Source organism: Nannobrachium achirus (assembly GCF_963921795.1).
Source record: "Nannobrachium achirus genome assembly, chromosome: 6".
Lineage (NCBI taxonomy): Eukaryota > Metazoa > Chordata > Actinopteri > Myctophiformes > Myctophidae > Nannobrachium > Nannobrachium achirus.
In genome coordinates this window covers 37,118,995-37,137,719 of record NC_137815.1, presented here as the reverse complement: position 1 = coordinate 37,137,719, position 18,725 = coordinate 37,118,995, and the positions used below count along the sequence as shown (strand labels likewise).

The following is an 18,725-nucleotide window of genomic DNA, read 5'->3' as shown; positions in this document are numbered from 1 at the left end:
TTATATTCCGGTTATCTGTAAAAGACACACAATGCCTCTTCATCTTTTTGACTGGTGTACATCCCAACTAATTAACAGCCAGTAAATTAAAGTGAAATACCCTATTCATGCACTAAAGGACAGTTCTTTAAAGAGCTATAGCTCACATAATTGGAAGAAATGTCCTTGAATGAAAAATGCGTATACTTTACTGTACACATCTATCATACTTCTTTGTTATGCCCCCTCCAAGCTTAGTGCCACAACAGACCCGGAAAGATTCTTTCTTTTCTCGGAGGAAAGGCAATTCTTTTTCATATTCAGTTCATTGAAGCTGACAGACACACAGAAGAAAACTGCAGTCTGAGACACGCATTCGAAGATCAAAGAGGGCTGCACGCGTGCGTGCGCTCACGTGCGTGCGTGCGTGTTTGTGAAAGAGAGAGAGAGACTACAGTGGACTGCAGCCATCCGCTGACATTCCAGAGCATCTTCTCACCTCAATGTAGGCCAGCAGCCAGCCAGCCAATTTGTGAATAAATCAACGAGTGATGTCTGGTGGAGGGAAATCTCCCCTTGACCTCCCCGGGCCTTGGGACCAACATGCATACACTCACGCACGCACAAACACACACACGCATGCTTACCACGCATGCTTGTGTACATACTAGTCAACGTAATCCAGTATAAAGACACAGATGACCTCTCCATTCTTGAGTGGAGGTGCAAGTGCTCACTGGGCTCTGGTCGCATGGACATTGGACACCCCTGGCTCCTCGAGGGACCTGACCTCATCACCTTGTGGGCAAGACAGGTGAATCTGACAGGTTGAAAAAACCCACTGCTCCCAGCACAACAGCAGGAGGTCTCCACAGGGAGCAGTGTGTGCGTGACTATGTGTGTCTAGGGAGGTAGGGAAGGGATCGATGAATGCAGAAGGTGAATGAAGTAGCACATCGAGGTCAAGTTCAATGGAGAGCCAGAGATGCCATGTTTAAAAAATATCTAAAAATAAAATAAGGAATAAATGAAATAATAAAGGTAAAGTCCCTGCCCACCACCACGGGGGTTGTGGGTTTGAATCCACCGTGGCGCATCCGGCTTTGTCGGACGTCTGTGCGAACACAATTGGCCCATGTTCGGAGGAGGGAAGCCGGAGGCGGATCGTCATACTGGTCATTGCACGTACTCCTACGGGCTGGGAGCGGAGCTGTCAACAGGAAGTGTTAGGCGGGAGGAGTAGGACGAAGGCACTCCGTCCTACCGGTGGGACCCCCTCACAGGCAATAAATGAAGGGTGCTCCAATGCCGACGTCGATGTCAACGTCGGACACTCAAATTCGCCTCTGTTCATTTTTTTACGCCGGCACGACGCTGTCGTTTTGGTGGAGCCCTAGCCTTATGGGGGCTAGTAGTGTTACAGTAAATAGTAATAAAGAAATCGACGGCTTATTGTGTCTAAAAAGTAATTACTCTAATTAGCCATTTGTAAGTATGCCCCCGCCCACGAATGATTAAGAATGATTAATGACCCTGCTGGTGCTGTTATGAAAGCAGAAAGTGGAATCTACCTCAGATGATGCCCTGTAGGACGGTTTTCTCCTTGATGAAGAACTTTCTCTAGCTCTGACACATATAGGGTCTAGGAGGTCCTGAGGAAAACTGGCAACGGTTCTAAAGATTTTAAATACTGTCTAAAGCTAAAGCTCTAATTTATGCTGTCACGCAATAGTGTCGCACATCCTTGCTCCGCCCTGCTTCTCCCATAGAATGGAGGTGGATGGGATGGGGAAGACGCTTTTCTGTCACACATGCGAGTCATAAGAGTTATAATATCTAGAGCGTACAGCCCCGCCCCACTATTAGTTTCAATAAAAGTTGCTCACAACATGCACATGTCCACACACTGGATTGGCTCCAACGTTGGAGCCAATAGAGCAGGCATTTCAGACGATAGAAGCATTGCGCAGTATAACCTAACCAGTAAGACTCCCTAATCGGGAGATAAGCGACCGTTGGTCGCTTATCTCCGCAAATATCACAACCTCCACCTCTCACGTCATACGGGCAGCCATAGTTACACCTGGAATGTTGAATCTCCATATATGGAGATAACCTACGCATCACACAAAGTCTGACCTCACCAGCCCATACTTGGGCATGGACGACTTATATCTCCATATACGGAGATGGCCATATATGGAGATACGATGACATCACAGAGTCCACAGCTGATGATGTGGCGTGATGTCATACAATACACAAACAAGCCCTATATAAAGGGGCAATTCTCACCAGGGAAGAGAGCATTCCTCGACTCAGACCTTATCGCCAGGATCAACTAAGCTTATAGCTTATCATCACATCCAACCATCTTAAGATACTCAGCTAGTGGGGAATGCTCTCTTCCCTGGTGAGAATTGCCCCTTTATATAGGGCTTGTTTGTGTATTGTATGACATCACGCCACATCATCAGCTGTGGACTCTGTGATGTCATCGTATCTCCATATATGGCCATCTCCGTATATGGAGATATAAGTCGTCCATGCCCAAGTATGGGCTGGTGAGGTCAGACTTTGTGTGATGCGTAGGTTATCTCCATATATGGAGATTCAACATTCCAGGTGTAACTATGGCTGCCGATGTCATACTGATGTCAGCAGTGTGATGTCATACTGATGCGGAGATATGAGCAGGGCAAAGGTGTGACGTGTGACGTGTGACCGACGGACGGACGGACGGACGGACGGACGGACGGCCGGTGGAGGTTTTGATACTAAACTGCGACCTTACGGTCGCAATTAGCCATTTGTAAGTATGCCCCCGCCCACTCATAAAAATCGCATCATCTTTTATTTTCTCTAATTACTATCTAAAACATGAACCCTTGCTGTAAAAAAACTAAGTTGTCCTTTAATAGCATAGTAAAAACACCCCAAATAATAAACATTAATGCATTACTTTGTTTAATCTCTTAAAGGCTCTTTCTTGGTAAAACAGACTTAAGTTATTTATGTACTTGGACCACTTTTTTTCCACAAAAGAAAAGACGATCTACAAGCTCTCAACATGTGGAAACTCGATCCGGGCCTGCAAATGCTGCTCCACCAGAATAGGAATGCTGGGGTTCAAGTGGTTAATAATTTGCGTTTTCTACCTACTTTCTGGAACACCTTGCATGGTGTGCTGTGACTACTGGGGGTAGACTGTGTGTTGGCAGCAGTATACCTGCACTGAACTCCCGTCCATGCCCACCCACTCTTTACAACAGAGAACAGGCGAACAGACATTTCTCTGATCCAGAAGTTAGAAGCAGTGTTGCCATGTCTGCTTTATAATAAGTGACTTTGGGCTTGTTTCCCTGTAAAGTCACTGGTGAATATTAGAAGTAGCGAGTTGCTCTTTCACTAGCCCCTGGTCCAAAGCGTTGGCGTCTGGCGAGTCTTTCTCCGTGGGCTCCTTCTTTAATAAACAAACTACTTCACTACTCAACGAAACAAAGGCTGTTTTGTGTTGTTGAAAGTCTATTCTCTTGGGTGGGAAGCCTCTCGGCAACTCACCTTCTCTTTAAAATACACTTTTTGGGCAGATTTAGTATTATTATACTCCACTGCGCTCTCTACAGATCTCATCAATATCGACCATTATGTCTAGAGGGTGCAATGAAGTAAATAAAATAATTTCCATCTTGAAGACATATTTTACTGTAGCCTATGTGGAATTCTTTTTCTATGGGCATAGCCGAGCACCTGGCAGGGCGTTAGAGAGAACTCACTAACGCTCTGGACCAGGGCTACTCTTGCAAGAGCTTGTAGATCGGCTATTTAAAAAAAATATTGTAAACCACTTCTCTAAAACAACATTAGACAATAAAGTTTGACTGACCTGCCCTATTCGCTTGTTTTCTGGCTTGTTTTCAGATAGACCAGGTTGCTTTATTCTCTCTTGCAGAATCTGACAACAGTGGTTAGACCGCTGACAGTAATCCGGGCCTGCAGCATCCCCCAACTGGTCACGGCTGTCACCTTCGCCTCGCAACGAGGAAGTGAACCACACACACCAGATTTAGAGCCTTACAGATACCACCACTGCTCAGGTTTCCTCTTTGGTCCCACAGTTCTCCTGATCCGATTCACACTGACAGGTACCAAACGAAAGACTCTTCAGCTCAAATAGAATTCCAATTTCATTGAATTCAGTCAGTGCGGGTGATAAAACATTACAGAGTGCTCTTCAATTATAGCTAAACAACATAACAAAAGGAACCAGCTGGGAGGGGGTGGAGGGGACACACATATATCATAGCTTTATTAACTAAGGCAACTGGCATCTCGTATTTTTAAGTAGAAGGAAGGAAGGAGGGAGGGAGAGAGGAAAGAAACAAGCATCTTGTGCTTTGCAAGGAATTCATCATAATGTTCGCGCGGCGAGATCATTTGCCTCTTGACAGGATCATTACGAGATTCAGTGCTCCCACGACCATTACGCAATTTCAGCGTTCCTCCTTGGATGGAATTTTAATTGAATTAGCCCGGGTGGTTACACATGGTGCGAACGATAACATTTTCTGTCTATCTGGCCTCATTGAATCCACCGGGGTTGAAAATGCTGACGCTTTTTTAGGCCAGGCCTTTAGAAAAAGGACACAGCGGTTTCAGTTTCTTCTGGTATAGGCCTATATGCATTCAATTCTCTCTCACACTTTCTGTTTTACTGTGAGGGTAACAATACCACGTCATGGAAATGTGTCTCTTGTGGGCTTGTCTATCTGCACTTGTTGGCATTCTACTGTATTATATAGTCAGAGCCACTCTTCCATAAGTGCTCATGTAAGCTGAGAGCATTGGAAGGATGATGTATAGTTCGAGGCTAAACGTGTATTAACACACCCAGAGAACAGACCCCCACAAGCAACGCCAGTACATTCCCATAAGAATGATTAATGACCCTGCTGGTGCTGTTATGAAAGCAGAAAGTGGAATCTACCTCAGATGATGCCCTGTAGGACGGTTTTCTCCTTGATGAAGAACTTTCTCTTGCTCTGACACATTAGGGTCTAGGAGGTCCTGAGGAAAACTGGCAACGGTTCTAAAGATTTTAAATACTGTCTAAAGCTAAAGCTCTAATTTATGCTCTGTCACGCAATAGTGTTGCACATCCTTGCTCCGCCCTGCTTCTCCCATAGAATGGAGGTGGATGGGATGGGGAAGATGCTTTTCTCACACATGTGAGTCATAAGAGTTATAATATATCTAGAGCGTACAGCCCCGCCCCACCTATTAGTTTCAATGAAAGTTGCTCACAACATGCACATGTCCACACACTGGATTGGCTCCAACGTTGGAGCCAATAGAGCAGGCATTTCAGACGATAGAAGCATTGCACAGTATAACAACCCAAATGCGGAAGGCTTCAATTATTCTATGGCGGTTCTGGTGGCTTGGTGTGAGTCCACACCTACAAGCTCAGTTGTGAGCTTGGTAGAGTTCTCAAATTCGCCCCAAACCCGACCCACCCACCCAACGTTTTCAGGTCGGGTAGGGCCTAAAATCCTTGCTAATTGGTCGGCCAGACTGGGCCTCAGGCCAGACCAGTTAGGGCTAGACCTTCATTTTCAGGCCCGTTGAGAACTCTAGAGCTTGGTCGGCTATTCTTGCCGCACGACTAAGTAGAATCAGGCTTTATCATAGAGGTATAATATAATAGAGGGCGGACTGCCCCGCCCCATCTATTCATTTCAATGCAAGTTTTGTCCCGTTTTGTCTACCCAGGACGGAGATGCGAGAGACTAGGAAAGTCTTTTGTACCGGCTGCCCTGACGCTGTACAACGAGACACACAACGGCCGATTGACGAGGACTACCTTCCAAACCTAGGATGACTAGGATGACTAACCCTAACCCTAACTATAGTTGTACTGACTCTGACCTCTAAGGACCTTCCAGGGAGGGTGCTCATGTGCGTCTGGCTGTGACACCCTTTCTAGTTTCTTCTCCTTTCGAGTTGTTTTTTTTCGCACTTTTTGACACTGCACTATTAGGTTGTGTTAGTAGTTTTGAGTATTTTTGCTTGTGTTTGACATGACAGTGAGATACTTGTTGCACTAACTAGTATTGATTGCTATGGTCACTTTTGATTTGGACACTGTACTATTTTGATAGTTGTGCTTAAGGACACTTTATGTATATATTATTTATATATTTATATAAATACCTCCACCTCCCCGTAAAATGTAGTTACTCATGCTAATACGGTATGTATTGTTTACGCTTTCTGTGGATTATAAGTGACATCTTAAATCATGCGAATGAAGGTTCAATGTTACGTACATGTAATCTGTAATTTATACTTTGCTCTGGGGGGTTTGAGATATCAGATTATGTCTCATGTTTGAGCACGTAATCTGCATCATCACAGCAGAGCTACACCGCCAAACTAAGATGCAATAAATGGTCAATCTAAGCATGTATGGTTATTCTGATCTGAAACATGTAAAATAAATGTAGGTGTTTCTGGAGAGTGATTTGCTTGGTCAGGGCTTGACTTGATTAAGATGATAAATCTAATGGACACAATGTAGGCGACTGGGAGGTACCACATTTAGTGACATGACTTCAACTCCTAAACTACAGCTTAAACTACAGCTTCCCTATTCTAGTCATATAATATAGGTAATAGATGAGCGGTTGGCAAAAACAGCAGATACCCCTTACAAGCTCACAACGCTTCACATTGCCATGTGTTCTGCCAAAGAGATTTGTTGTAGAGGGAAATAAGCAGGGTACCAATTATAGAATTGTTGAATGTAACAGATATTGATAGTGTTTTGTGTAGAGTTGCTATAGAAATACGGACCATTTACTAGTCTATACCATTAAAAAAACTAAATTAATAAATACCATGAAACCCCACGTAACAATCATATGGTCCCCATAAAAAGTACAAGCCTCACATGTATTTAGCAAAAAATGTTTAATCTCTCCTTGATGCGTGTTTATTTACAAGTAGTAAATCTGCAAAATAGGAAATAACAGAATATTTACACAATGAATGTTGAACCTGCAAACTTGTGATAGTTGCTTCAAGTCTGAAACTCTTTAAAAACGTATCAGAATTATTGTTGTATTAAAATTCCTTTGCAATCTCTTTCTTGTAATACATTTGTTTTGCACTTTCTAGGATCGTATGCTGATTTCCTTTTGGAAAAAGAATATGCCACAACTGGAAGAAAAAAAGTAAACTGCCAGGTTTGTTTTAACCAGGGTCTGACTCCGGAGCTGATGGACTTTTGGGATGTAAAAGCTGATACAATATAAATCATAGAACACGTTGTTAGATGAATGACACAATTATAAAGAAAATCGCATTGGACCTTCACAAACATACTATGTATGGCAGCAATGTATACCTAAATTTAAACGTAACAAGGCTGAGCGAGATGTTCACACTGTTGTGGCACAGAAGAGCTTCACGTTGCCAGTGAACATAATTCAGCGACAATTAATAGAAGTCAATTACCAGATCAATCATGGCACTTGCCGGGACAGAGTGCGGTGGCTGAGCCAGAGGTGAGGCGACTCGTTGCACAGGTTGATCTAAAGGGCAAGCCACCGCACGGAACAGAAAACAAGCTAACTTTCACAGCAGTCACTCAATCAACCAAATTACAACAGTACACGAAATGGGCAATGGACCTGATAATGGAGAATGTTAAAATGCCTTTGGACAGCCTCACAAGAGGACAGAGCTATATGCTTGGTGCCTTTCCATGTACTTATCAAGGGAGTGGGAGGGTATTCCCCTGCTGTACTTTGTTATGATACTGATAATTCATAGGAATGCTGTTATCAGCATCGCTGAGCTCTGACATCAGAGGTAATCTATTTCCTAGCCTTGTAATCCAAGAGCAGCAGTAAGCATGAATACAGACTTGTGGTATTCCCTGGATAGAATAGTATGCAAATTGGACTAAGCACATTTCTGACAAGGCTTTGCGGTCACCATCTAAGATGGATGATTGCGGCGGAAATCATTTCATGTGTGCACCAATCTATCACTGTCACAGTAGGTTAAAATGTATACAAAAGGACTCTAATATTTGTAAATGAACCAACATATAAGCGGTGTGGTCCCAGACAATTTTTGGCTCAGAGCATATCTGTATTTATAGTTGTGGAATTAAATAGTATTATTACCCAATAGGTATCCAGTTGAATTAGGCTTATATAGTTGTATACAGCATGTCACATCTCAAACACGTAAACAAAAAGGTTGTGTTAGAGTATTTTGGGAGTGTGCTCACAGTTCAGGTGTGAGAATTGAAGATAGTATTTTTTTAAGGAACCTGGCATGATAATGGATAGCAACAGCATTTATGATCAGCATAACGACAGCCCTAATGTAAAAAAACAAACAAGGTATGGAGTAAAAGCAGCAAGTCACGTTTCATCACAAAAGACACAAATGCTCATCTGATGCAACATTTTCATTTTGATCCTTGAGATCAGGAAAATAAACCTTGAGATCGGTCAAGTACTTCAACTTCAGGCAAAACTGAAGAGAATTTCATCTTCTGTGTACCGTAATGTACAATTTACATGTTGGAAAAAAAATAAAATAAACAACAACAAAAACAATTTGATTACAAAAAAGGCAAATAGCTTCAGTTCACCATGAAAAGTATACAATTTACAAATGAGAACATCAACAAAAACATACAGACCACAGTTTGGTTTTCGGCAAGCAGAGAAATAGAGAGAAGGGGGGAAATTCAACAATAAACACAATCATTTCTCACCACAAAATGTAAAAAAAAAAAAAAAGAAAAAAAGTGACTTCAAAAAAGAGAAAAAGAAATCCTCTTAAGAGCTGTAATAAAAAATGAAGGAAAAAAAGCGCTTAAGCCACACAAGGCAAGAGGCTTGTTTTGAAACAAAGGCTGGAGGCTATGGGGAGGATTACACAGTCTCATACGCTAATGAACTGAGGTGTCTCAGCGCTGGATCTCTCAATAACCCCAGCACAACCCCTCTCATGGATAAAAAAAGCTAAAACCCCGCCTCAAACCGATAGGTTAGAGGTGGAGAGAAACACTCTGTATATCTTTACCTTGCCTTTCTATCTGGATAATAACATTGAGAAAGTGGCAGAGAAAATGGCCCCACGGCAACAACAAAAAAACAGCTTTCCTAACTTTGTTTCACCGCTGCTGAGGCGCTTGGCTAAGCCCCACCTGACCTCATTGGGGCTCTTGGGAAGCAGTAAACAAAGTGTATAAGCGTCAACACTCTGACTCTCCGGTGTTGTTAGGACTGTGGTCGTTGAGTAAGCATCACTTGATCCTCCTGGATCGGTGGGCTTCTCGCCAGTCAGGTGTGGCGGCTTTGTTGTGATGTGGCGAATTGGGGGAAAATTCATTGTATCAGGTAGTGCAATGTAGCTACTTCATTGTTGAATTGCTGTACCGTGATTCACTAAACTCTCTCGAGCCCTGGGAGAGGAGGACCGGGGACCTTGCCGCCAGATTCAGAAGTGTCCGTGATAAAGCAACAAATCCACCGTGTTTTTTTTGTTTTTGGTTCTCTGAAACCAAAACGATTGCACTGATTGATTTAGAAACAACAGTAACTTCATGTTATCCCATGACACCTCTCTCTTCAAGGAAATGTTCAATGCACAAAAGAATGACAGTTACTCATCGTCTTACTTCCCGCCATTTTCAAGAAGGATCACATGATGGTTCATTACTTTTACAACTTTTTCAGTCACTAGGCATGTTCATATTTAAAATCATACGGTAGCACATTCCATCTAACAAAATGTTTTTTTTTGTTTTTTTTTTTGCACTAAACAACATTCAAAGAAAACATGGCACAGGACAACTATTTTTGTTCCTTTTTTGTTCCTTTTTTCTCTCAGTTGTTGATTTTTTTTCTTTTTACTTGAAATATCAAATCAGATTTCATAGTTTTTTCATTGCATGTTGGTGTTAAAAAGAAAAAGAAAAAACTAAACAAAACGTTTTCATCCTAACCTTTGTTTCTTTAAAAATGTAGCTGTATTTATATATATATATATATATCTATAGTCTTCCTTTGTAACGTTTTCTGTAAATTGTGCAAATTCAGCAGTAATACAAGTGGCGAGAGATCAGAGAGTGGGCAGTTGATTACATTTATACAAAAACAAAACAAAACAAAAAAAAACGAATCAAACGTCCTTTGAAACTTTGATCGTGACTAGTCAGACTAGAGTCACATGACAGAAGGAACCTCTCTCTATTGGCTCATTGTGGGTTGGTCCATGTTTGGAAAACATTCCATCCAGCGCATGACGCCAATCACGAAGTTCCTTTACGTGTTCCCAAATCGCTCTAATTTCCTGAAACCTAGCTTTGTCACGTCCAAACTCCAGTAATGAAAAATAAAACGAACAAACCACAAACAGCCACAATAATCAAATGCGTTCCGGTGACACAGTCTCAGTGTACACGCATGTTAAAAAACATTTAGCGTCCCGGGATCTTCACACAGAAGTGTGCGTGCACACATCACACGGCCGGCAGGCAGACACACACACACACACTCACACACGTATGTACGTACATTCACACAGGCCCGCCCATCTCTGCCGAACGCCCCCCTTTTTGCAGTGTACTGCTTCCTTCAGTCCTTTGCAGTCTTGTGTTGTCGTCTTGTCGGGGGTTGGAGTTTTGTTTGTTCTCTGGGTGAGAGGAGCGAGGGAGAGAGAGATGGAGAGGAGTGAAGAGGAGAAGTGGGTGGAGGAGGAGGTGTGGTTGGTCCTCAGCTGGCCAGGGCCATTGTGTCGATGACCTGCTCCAGCTTGCTTCTCAGTCTTTGTCTCCTGGCCTGCTCGTCTCGCTCCAGGGCTGACAGGATCTGAAGATGGAAGCGAGAAGGACCACGGTGAGAGGTCAAACATACAACCAAAGCTTTCATGGGCTCACATCAACACCTCATACGATGGGAATGCCTCAGTCCTTCTACGATAACGGTTGACCTAATGCCCCACTGAACATTCTGGTGTGTCTTCAGAGGTTCTTCAGGCTCAGCACTTTTACGCAGACATGTAAGTTGCAAAATACTAAATGATCAAGGTGAGGGGGGGGAAAAAGGGCCTTGGTAGAGGCAATTAAAACATCTCTTTCTCACCTCGTCTTTGTACTTGACGATGTAAGAGTAGATCTCGTGCAGGGCTGACATGCTGTTGAACTGGCTGAGGTGCAGACGGGACTGCTCCGCTAGGTAGGCACTCATGTCCTGGTCACTGATGGCCGGCATCCTGGAGATATCCGAGTAGTACCTGGAGAACAGAGACAAAACATTGACTCAAATGCAGAAAGGATAACAACCGTTCCAGAAAGAAGGGGTAACTTTAGACTATACCAAATGTTGTCCAAAGTTGGGCCTGTGGGCCAAATGCATCCCGAGGACACATTTTATACGGCCCGCGGCTGTATAAAATTCCTAAATTGTATTATAAATGGCCCGCCAACACCGTCAAACAAGAATATTTTCCCAGAGTATAATTTGTCAGGATTTACCTTACACGTGTAGTTATATTTGGTAATGTGAAATAAGGCTGAGTTATTTGTGTTTTGTTCAGAGCACACACCTGACAAAATACCATTGCTATTAAATATCGATGATGATAGTTAAATAAAATCATTTAAATGCGATGCATACAGTATGTAAGTGACTTTGTTATTATCCGAAAGTGCATTATGTCAGGAGATGTAGTCGGCCCTTGGGTGTTTTAACATTATTTCTAATGTGGCCCCCTTTGAAATAAGTTTGGGCACCCCTGCTATACCACTATATCTACAGTTTACTTCCAACTTTACACATACCTCTCTACCCAGTTCTTGTAGTTGGGGATGTCTTTAGCATATAGCAGCTTGTTGGAAGGCGAGTCCTTCCCCAGCTTGTGTTCTGATGTGGAACAGGAGTCCATGAAGGTCTGGGCCACCACCGACAGGCAGGCGTCTGTGATGCTGTTCTTGTGGATGTCAAACACAAACTGGGGGTTCTTTATCACGTTCACCCAGAACCTCAGCGGAAGACTGGAAGGAGAGAGATGAAGAAAGACAGAGCAATTAGAATTTTTTGACAAGCTGTTAAGGTTGCAGGGAGCGACGCTTACAGTGAAGTTGCAAACGCAGCACCCGGTCAAATGGAGGAGGAGTGAAAGTGATGATTTAAACATTTAAAATAAACCCAGAGGTAAGGATGTGTATAGAATGAAATACATCTTTCATTCTATACTGTACATCTAGCGAAATGTGTCTCTGATTCATTGCAGCACCGAATACCCCACTGCACTGGAAATGTAGTCTACAATACTCATACACCTCTCATGGAATAATGCCGCTTCCACAGGCATGCATAATACACACATTCATACACCATTTCTTTTGCTATGTCGTTAAAATGTGGAACGCCTTACCGAAGACCTTAAACAAGTGTAAATCCCTACCTTCCTTTAAAATGGCACTGAAAAGCCACTTCAGAGGCAGCTTCTACTCAAAACTGGTAAAAGAAAAAGAAAGCTATCCTTACCTCCCCCTGACCATTCTATTGTAAATATCATTTATTTTGCATTGTGGGCAGTTTGCATTGTGGACATATTTTAAGCATAGTAATGTATTCTATTTGTCTGTCACTATGTTATGAGTTAGAAAAAGACCCCAACTGAAACAAGCCCAAAAGCTTTTTTGAGGTATCCTTTTAGTTGACCCTGTACCAGTGAACTGTATTGTCATGAAACTGTACCTTTTCCTATGCAAACTTCTAATACAGTCTTCAATCAATCAACACAAGCATACACCCAGACTCACCAGTTGCTCTTCCAGGTGTGCCGTACATCCGAGTCAGATATGCTGTGTTTGTCGGCCTGCTCGTCCAGAAAATCGAACATGTACTTGATGGCCAGGGGCAAGGCGCTGCCTCGGTGGGCCGTGCTGAAGATGGTCTCAAACAGGTCGTCCACAAACTTCTGCAGCGTGCCCTAAGGACAAAAATACAACACTTAAGAATTAGGGCCGCCATGTACTGTATGCTCCTAGAACACATGTCATGCCTTAACACCTCACAGACACAGCTGCATTAAGATGTGTAATATAACGTTAACTTATGGCTACAAAAGTAGTAAAGTCTGGATGAAGAGCAGCATACCACATATCACATTATGTTTTTATTGAGCTATAGCATCGCCAGGCCGTTTCATATGCCATTTTATCATGATTAGATCCACCAAGGTGTCAGTTTGTCTGTAAGGTGTTGTGGTGCTTCTGGCACCACACCCCTTTTAGCCAATAGAACTTCATAATGCATGTCATGTGACCAGTTAATCAGTTCTTCCTGGGCCTTTTTCAATGTACTTGTGGTACTTATGGTACTGTACTTGTGATAATTGTGTCTTTGAGTCACAATATGATTAGGAAACGGTTTTGGTTCAATATTTCTACATCTGTGATGGGACTAGCTATATGGCCAGCGGCTGTCAGTAGAGAGCAATGCAACACAACAGAGCCATGCTTTCATTGATGTGACTCTGATGGTTTATGACAGCGGTTAATGACGAGCGTTCTGTCTCGTATTTAGGATGTTGGCCCACTGAGAGTTCAGTTGGAGGGCGCAGCGGCAATGTGCTTCTCATAACATCACTTTGTAGTCAACTGAATCTTTTGCAAACTCCTGTGAAATTGAAATTATTCTAAATCTCCTCCCACCCGCCGCCGCTTGCATTTCCCCACTTTCCATCTCTTAAGTGGCAAAACCCTCCGTCTTACAAACGTTTCTGAAAACTGGCTATAACCGGAATCTATTCTCTGCTCGCTCTCCCCCATTGATTCGCACATCCATAAATCAGCATCCCATAACACACAAAGCTTTGGGGCGCTGTAATGCAACAAATAAGAACAAACTACGATTCTGCAAAAGTCCCCAGTTGTTTTTCCCCTGGCTTGCATATTAATTATTTTCTGGTCCCAATCAACCCTAGTCCTGCTGCCCTTGCACTTTCCTACTGTACCTGCACTGAGAACAATGGAAGTCTCATGAGGGAAATATTTGTGAGAAGGGGGGGGTTAGAATCATTGTGCTAGTTAGCACCTGCAAATGAGTGTGATACGTGATACGAGTGATACGAGTGTGGCGTGCGTGTGTGTGTTTGTGTGTGCGTGCGTGCGTGCGTGCATGCGTGTGTGTGTGTGTGCATGTTGCCAGACACAGGAGTAAAGGTGCCAACACAGCGCCAACATCAACAGTTGCCAGTATGGAACGTTGCCATGGCCACTACCGATTTTTTTCAGAAAGCAGTTTTTCCTTAGCATTGGGACGTCGATGGCACCGACGACGGATCGACAGTTTACTGAGGGATGAAATGCACATTGACCCAAACTTGGTTTCTCCGACACATCAATACGCACATTGAACGCAAACCTTCCCGAGCCTGATCTGAACTCATGCATGAAACACTGTAAATCACAAAGATGTGCAAACAGCACTGTACACACATACACACGTGTATAATGCATAGAACAATGTAACCATTGGGGTCCTTCAAGGCGTTTCAGGGGTCCCCAGCAAAACAATTCAATTTCAACATTATTCACCTGCTAGAAGTTAGCCATCCATAGGAATGACTGATAGGTGACACTCGCTCTACATGTTTCTCTCCACCTACATAGACATAGAACACTTTATGGACTGAATCTACTCTAACAACAACATCTTTTTCAAATGGGGGTCCATGTCCTAATAAGTATCAATTTGGGGGTCTTTGACATGAAAATGTTTGAGAACCTCTGGTCTAGAGAACACATATAAGGTTTTGGCGTGTACGGTAACAGCGTATATAAGGTTTTGGCGTGTACGGTAACAGCGTTGGCTAAAGGCCAACGCCGACAAAGCCCTGAGGGCGCCGATGGAGGCCCAGCAGCACCAACCAAACAACTCAATAGTCAAAGGTCAGCCTCCTAATTAAGAAATAAACAATCAGTCCAGCGTGTGTGTTCATATCCTTCTGAAAAATGTTAATGAGCTTTGAGACGCCCACCAAACAAAGGTCAATGAGGACTGCTGGTGGAACCTGGCTAAATGACAAGAATGTGTTGCAGATAGCTTTGGTCTAGGATTGTGCATGGGAGTGTGTGTGTGTGTGTGTGTGCTAAGATTGTGCATGGGACTGTGTGTGTGTGTGTGTGTGTGTGTGTGTGTGTGTGTGTGTGTGTGTGTGTGTGTGTGTGTGTGTGTGTGTGTGTGTGTGTGTGTGTGTGCGCGCGCGCGCGTGCGTGCGTGCGTGCGTGCGTGCGTGCGTGCGTGCGTGCGTGAAAGCAAGTTGCATGTCTCTGTCAAGCCTCATTGTTTATGTGCCCAAAATAACAGATCTATAAGCTGCCGAGGCCATGAAGCAGTGCGCTGATAGCGTGTAGTTTTTTGTTGTTTGGTTGTTTTTGGGGGGTGGGGGGCTATGTACACTATCTGGGTTTGAGTGGCTAGGATTATCATTGATGTAAACTTACAGTACTAGATCATAGCCTACAGTCAGTTGTCACACTATACAGTAGCTCTAGTTTGGGACCATTGCACTAAGATGGATGATGAAACAGTTGCACCTTGTGAACAGGGACACTACTTGAAAAGAAAATGTTCAAATGTACCAAATGGACACCTGCGGGTTCATTTTGGTTACTTCTGTATACTCTTGCAATTTTCATTTTTACAGTGTATCTTTGGCCGTCCACATACCTTGGTTGCCAGCAGTCTGGTCAGGTAGATCTCGGACACCATCTTGCTGCCCCTGTCGCCCTCCCTTTGGTCTGAGTGGTCATGGTTCTTCACCAGGTGCCACAGTTTGGTTCCACTCTCCAGGTCTGGGGTGATCATGGGCGTCCGGGAACGCAGGCTGTCTGGACTGCTGGCTGTCCTCAGCATACTCTCTGCACCGGGGGACAGGGGACGACTGAGTCAAGTTGGCAATTGAACAGCAGCACTTCGTCATATTTATTACCTTTCTGGTTCTTAGATTTTTCCATTACATTTGTCTATGTGCATTGATGTGCTTCAATTTCTCTCTCATCTCTCTGAGACCAGTTAGCCTCAGTCGCTGGAGATAAATGAAATTAAAGTATGCCTAAACCATTCACAATGGCTAAAGAACCCATACTTTCGTAGTCTATTGCAATGGGTTTCTTCTTTTTAAGGTGACAGCTTCTCCTACTTAAATGTCACGCTTTTATTGCAGAATATATTTGTGTGTCAATCTCTCCTCTCTCTTGCTCCAAATCGGACAGTTATCCCCTATTTTACGACAAGGAAAGGAACATTAAGCTTTAGGTTTGAGCACCATATCACAGCCGCACAAAGGCTGGGATGGACTGAGAGAATTTAGGACAGCTAAATTGCCATGCTGTGGAAGCAGACAGAGCTGGGTCTGCGTGTGTGTCAGCTAGATAGGACTCACGGACAGGTTACTGTGTATAAATGAGGCATATATAGGGTGGATAAAAGGCCACTTCACCCATTTTTGAACCCGAATACTATCATTCTATTGTGATAAGATGTGAAAATGTGACATAACACTTCCCAATGTGTTCTGTGTCTCGAGAGCTCGCTCTCACCGGCTCTGACAAAACTCCAGCAGCCTACGTAAAACATGTCTGTGTGTTTTAGTTTTTACTGGAGCCTTTGAGAGCTCAGAGCACATTGGAAACTATTATGCCACATTTTCACAACAGAATACTACATAATGGGATTCTAGTTATTTTGCCAGGGTGAGCCTTTAAAGGGAAACTTTGCTCATTTTGAACCTAATTCCCATTATTCTGATCTGAAGAGATCATATATAACAATGCAAACATATACCATGTGTCTTCTGTGTATTTCTCTGTGAATTGTTGACCTTGCAAAACAACGTTTTGGAAGAATCCACAGAAGACAGGCCATTATGTTTTGGCCAAGAACAATGGGATTTAGGTTCGGAATTGGTTATGTTCCCCTTTAACCTTAAAGAGAGCATTTGAGGAGGAGCAGTAGAGAGACATGAAAAGATAATCCCGGGAGGTAGAGAAAGTGACTTGGTGTGAGCAAGGAAGACTGACGAGAGAGATAGAGAGAGACAAACACAAATGGACATGAGAGCGTGAGCTCCAGATGGGGTGGACCTAACCAACCAGGCCAGACAAGCAGCCATCCAGCCAGCCTGCCACATCCCACAGCTGGACTGGAGGCGACGGTGCTGTCCTCCTTCATCTAGTCATCCATCCATCCCACGTAAAGGCTAAAGTGACTGAGGCACAGACGATGAAACACAGTGCTGTTTCGACGCAGACAACCTTTAGTCACTATGCTTCACCATCTAAACCTGCTGCTGTTGTACCTCAGGTTTTACAGTGGCATGTGTATGACATTGAAGAGAGGTCTATTACTGGATATACATTTGTTTCTACTTTATGTAGATAGGACAGTATAGAGCAGGGGTCTTCAACGGTTTCAGGTCAAGGACCCCTTAGCTGAGAGAGAGATGAAACAGGGACCCCACAACCTTTGCATAGATTTCATATAGTTTCATTGTTTGGCAGCACAAATCTGCACAATCATCAATGTATTTTGGATTCACGTCAATTTGTGTTTTCACAAATAATAACCGATCCACAAGCTGCGTTGTGAACTTATAGATCTGCTATTTTCGGCTAAACGTTCTCAGATTATGGACAGAATATAGATAATATAAAAAAGGAGGAAAACAAGTTTCTATCACACAAAGACTTGGAATTGGAGGACCCCCTGTAGTAACTCTGAGGACCCCCTAGGGGTCCCGGAACCCCCTGTGGAAGACCCCTGGTATAGAGAGACAGGAGGGCAGAGAGAGAACATAGTTACTGTACAACACTACTCTGCAGTGCAGTCTTGTACATTAGTATTCACTTAACGTCCACATTTTATTCACTTAGCATCCGCTAAGTGAATGTACATTTCGACATGTACACGCAAACACAAAATGTGCGTGCTCAGACACACTAACAAAAGTGGCCATACACACAAATATCGGTGTGCAAAGACAAACACATAACACACACATAACACACACACCTTCTCTCTTACCGTATCTGCTGAGGGACTTGGTGAATGTGGAGGAGTTGGATATGTTGTAGGCCGAGTTCTGCTTTGGCACCAAGGCAATCACTGAGCCATCTGTCACCTGAGGCAACAAACAACACAAAAACACAGTCAAACAAGGACTTAGCTTTTACCTTAAGTTACCTTCTTCAGCTTCCAATGTTGTTCTACAGTACGTTGTCCCCTCTATCAAACGGGTGGACATTTTGGACCAGAACCAACAGTGTTCTAAATATAGCAGCCCGGTTCCCAGAATGTTACCTGGTAGTGGGCCAGCGTGTTGAGTCTCTTCCAATCATTGTCTATTTTGGTGGTGACGTCCTCGTCCTGAAGGATGATGCGTGCCATCCTGCCCTGGCGCCATTCTGTCTCACACACACACACGCAGACACACACACACACGCACGGTTACATAGGTCTGTTTAATTCATTAATGCGGCAGAGAGAGCAAGAGTGTAGATCAGGGGTCTTGAACATTTACAGGCCAAGGACCCCTTACAGTACCTGAGAGGGAGATAAAGCAGGGACCCCCACATATTGTATAAAATTGTGCTGAACTGTTATCAGTAGTTGGATTCATGTTAAGGTGTATTTTAAGACATTTAA

At 43.5% G+C, this 18,725-nt stretch overlaps 1 protein-coding gene across 1 annotated transcript in view; it reads right to left on the bottom strand.

Moving 5' to 3' along the window:
- Positions 1-10,237: 10,237 nt before the first annotated feature.
- The window catches only part of LOC308287859 (plexin-A1-like), a gene marked incomplete at its 5' end in the record, with an annotated part of 234,475 nt that continues 225,987 nt past the window's right edge, over positions 10,238-18,725 (bottom strand). The window contains 7 exons of the mRNA XM_080729172.1: positions 10,238-10,877; positions 11,151-11,301; positions 11,849-12,061; positions 12,836-13,005; positions 15,750-15,940; positions 18,093-18,201; positions 18,381-18,484. Of these exons, the coding sequence (XP_080585298.1) occupies positions 10,782-10,877; positions 11,151-11,301; positions 11,849-12,061; positions 12,836-13,005; positions 15,750-15,940; positions 18,093-18,201; positions 18,381-18,484 (1,034 nt within the window). The 3' untranslated portion in view covers positions 10,238-10,781. The remainder of the gene's footprint in view (positions 10,878-11,150; positions 11,302-11,848; positions 12,062-12,835; positions 13,006-15,749; positions 15,941-18,092; positions 18,202-18,380; positions 18,485-18,725) is intronic.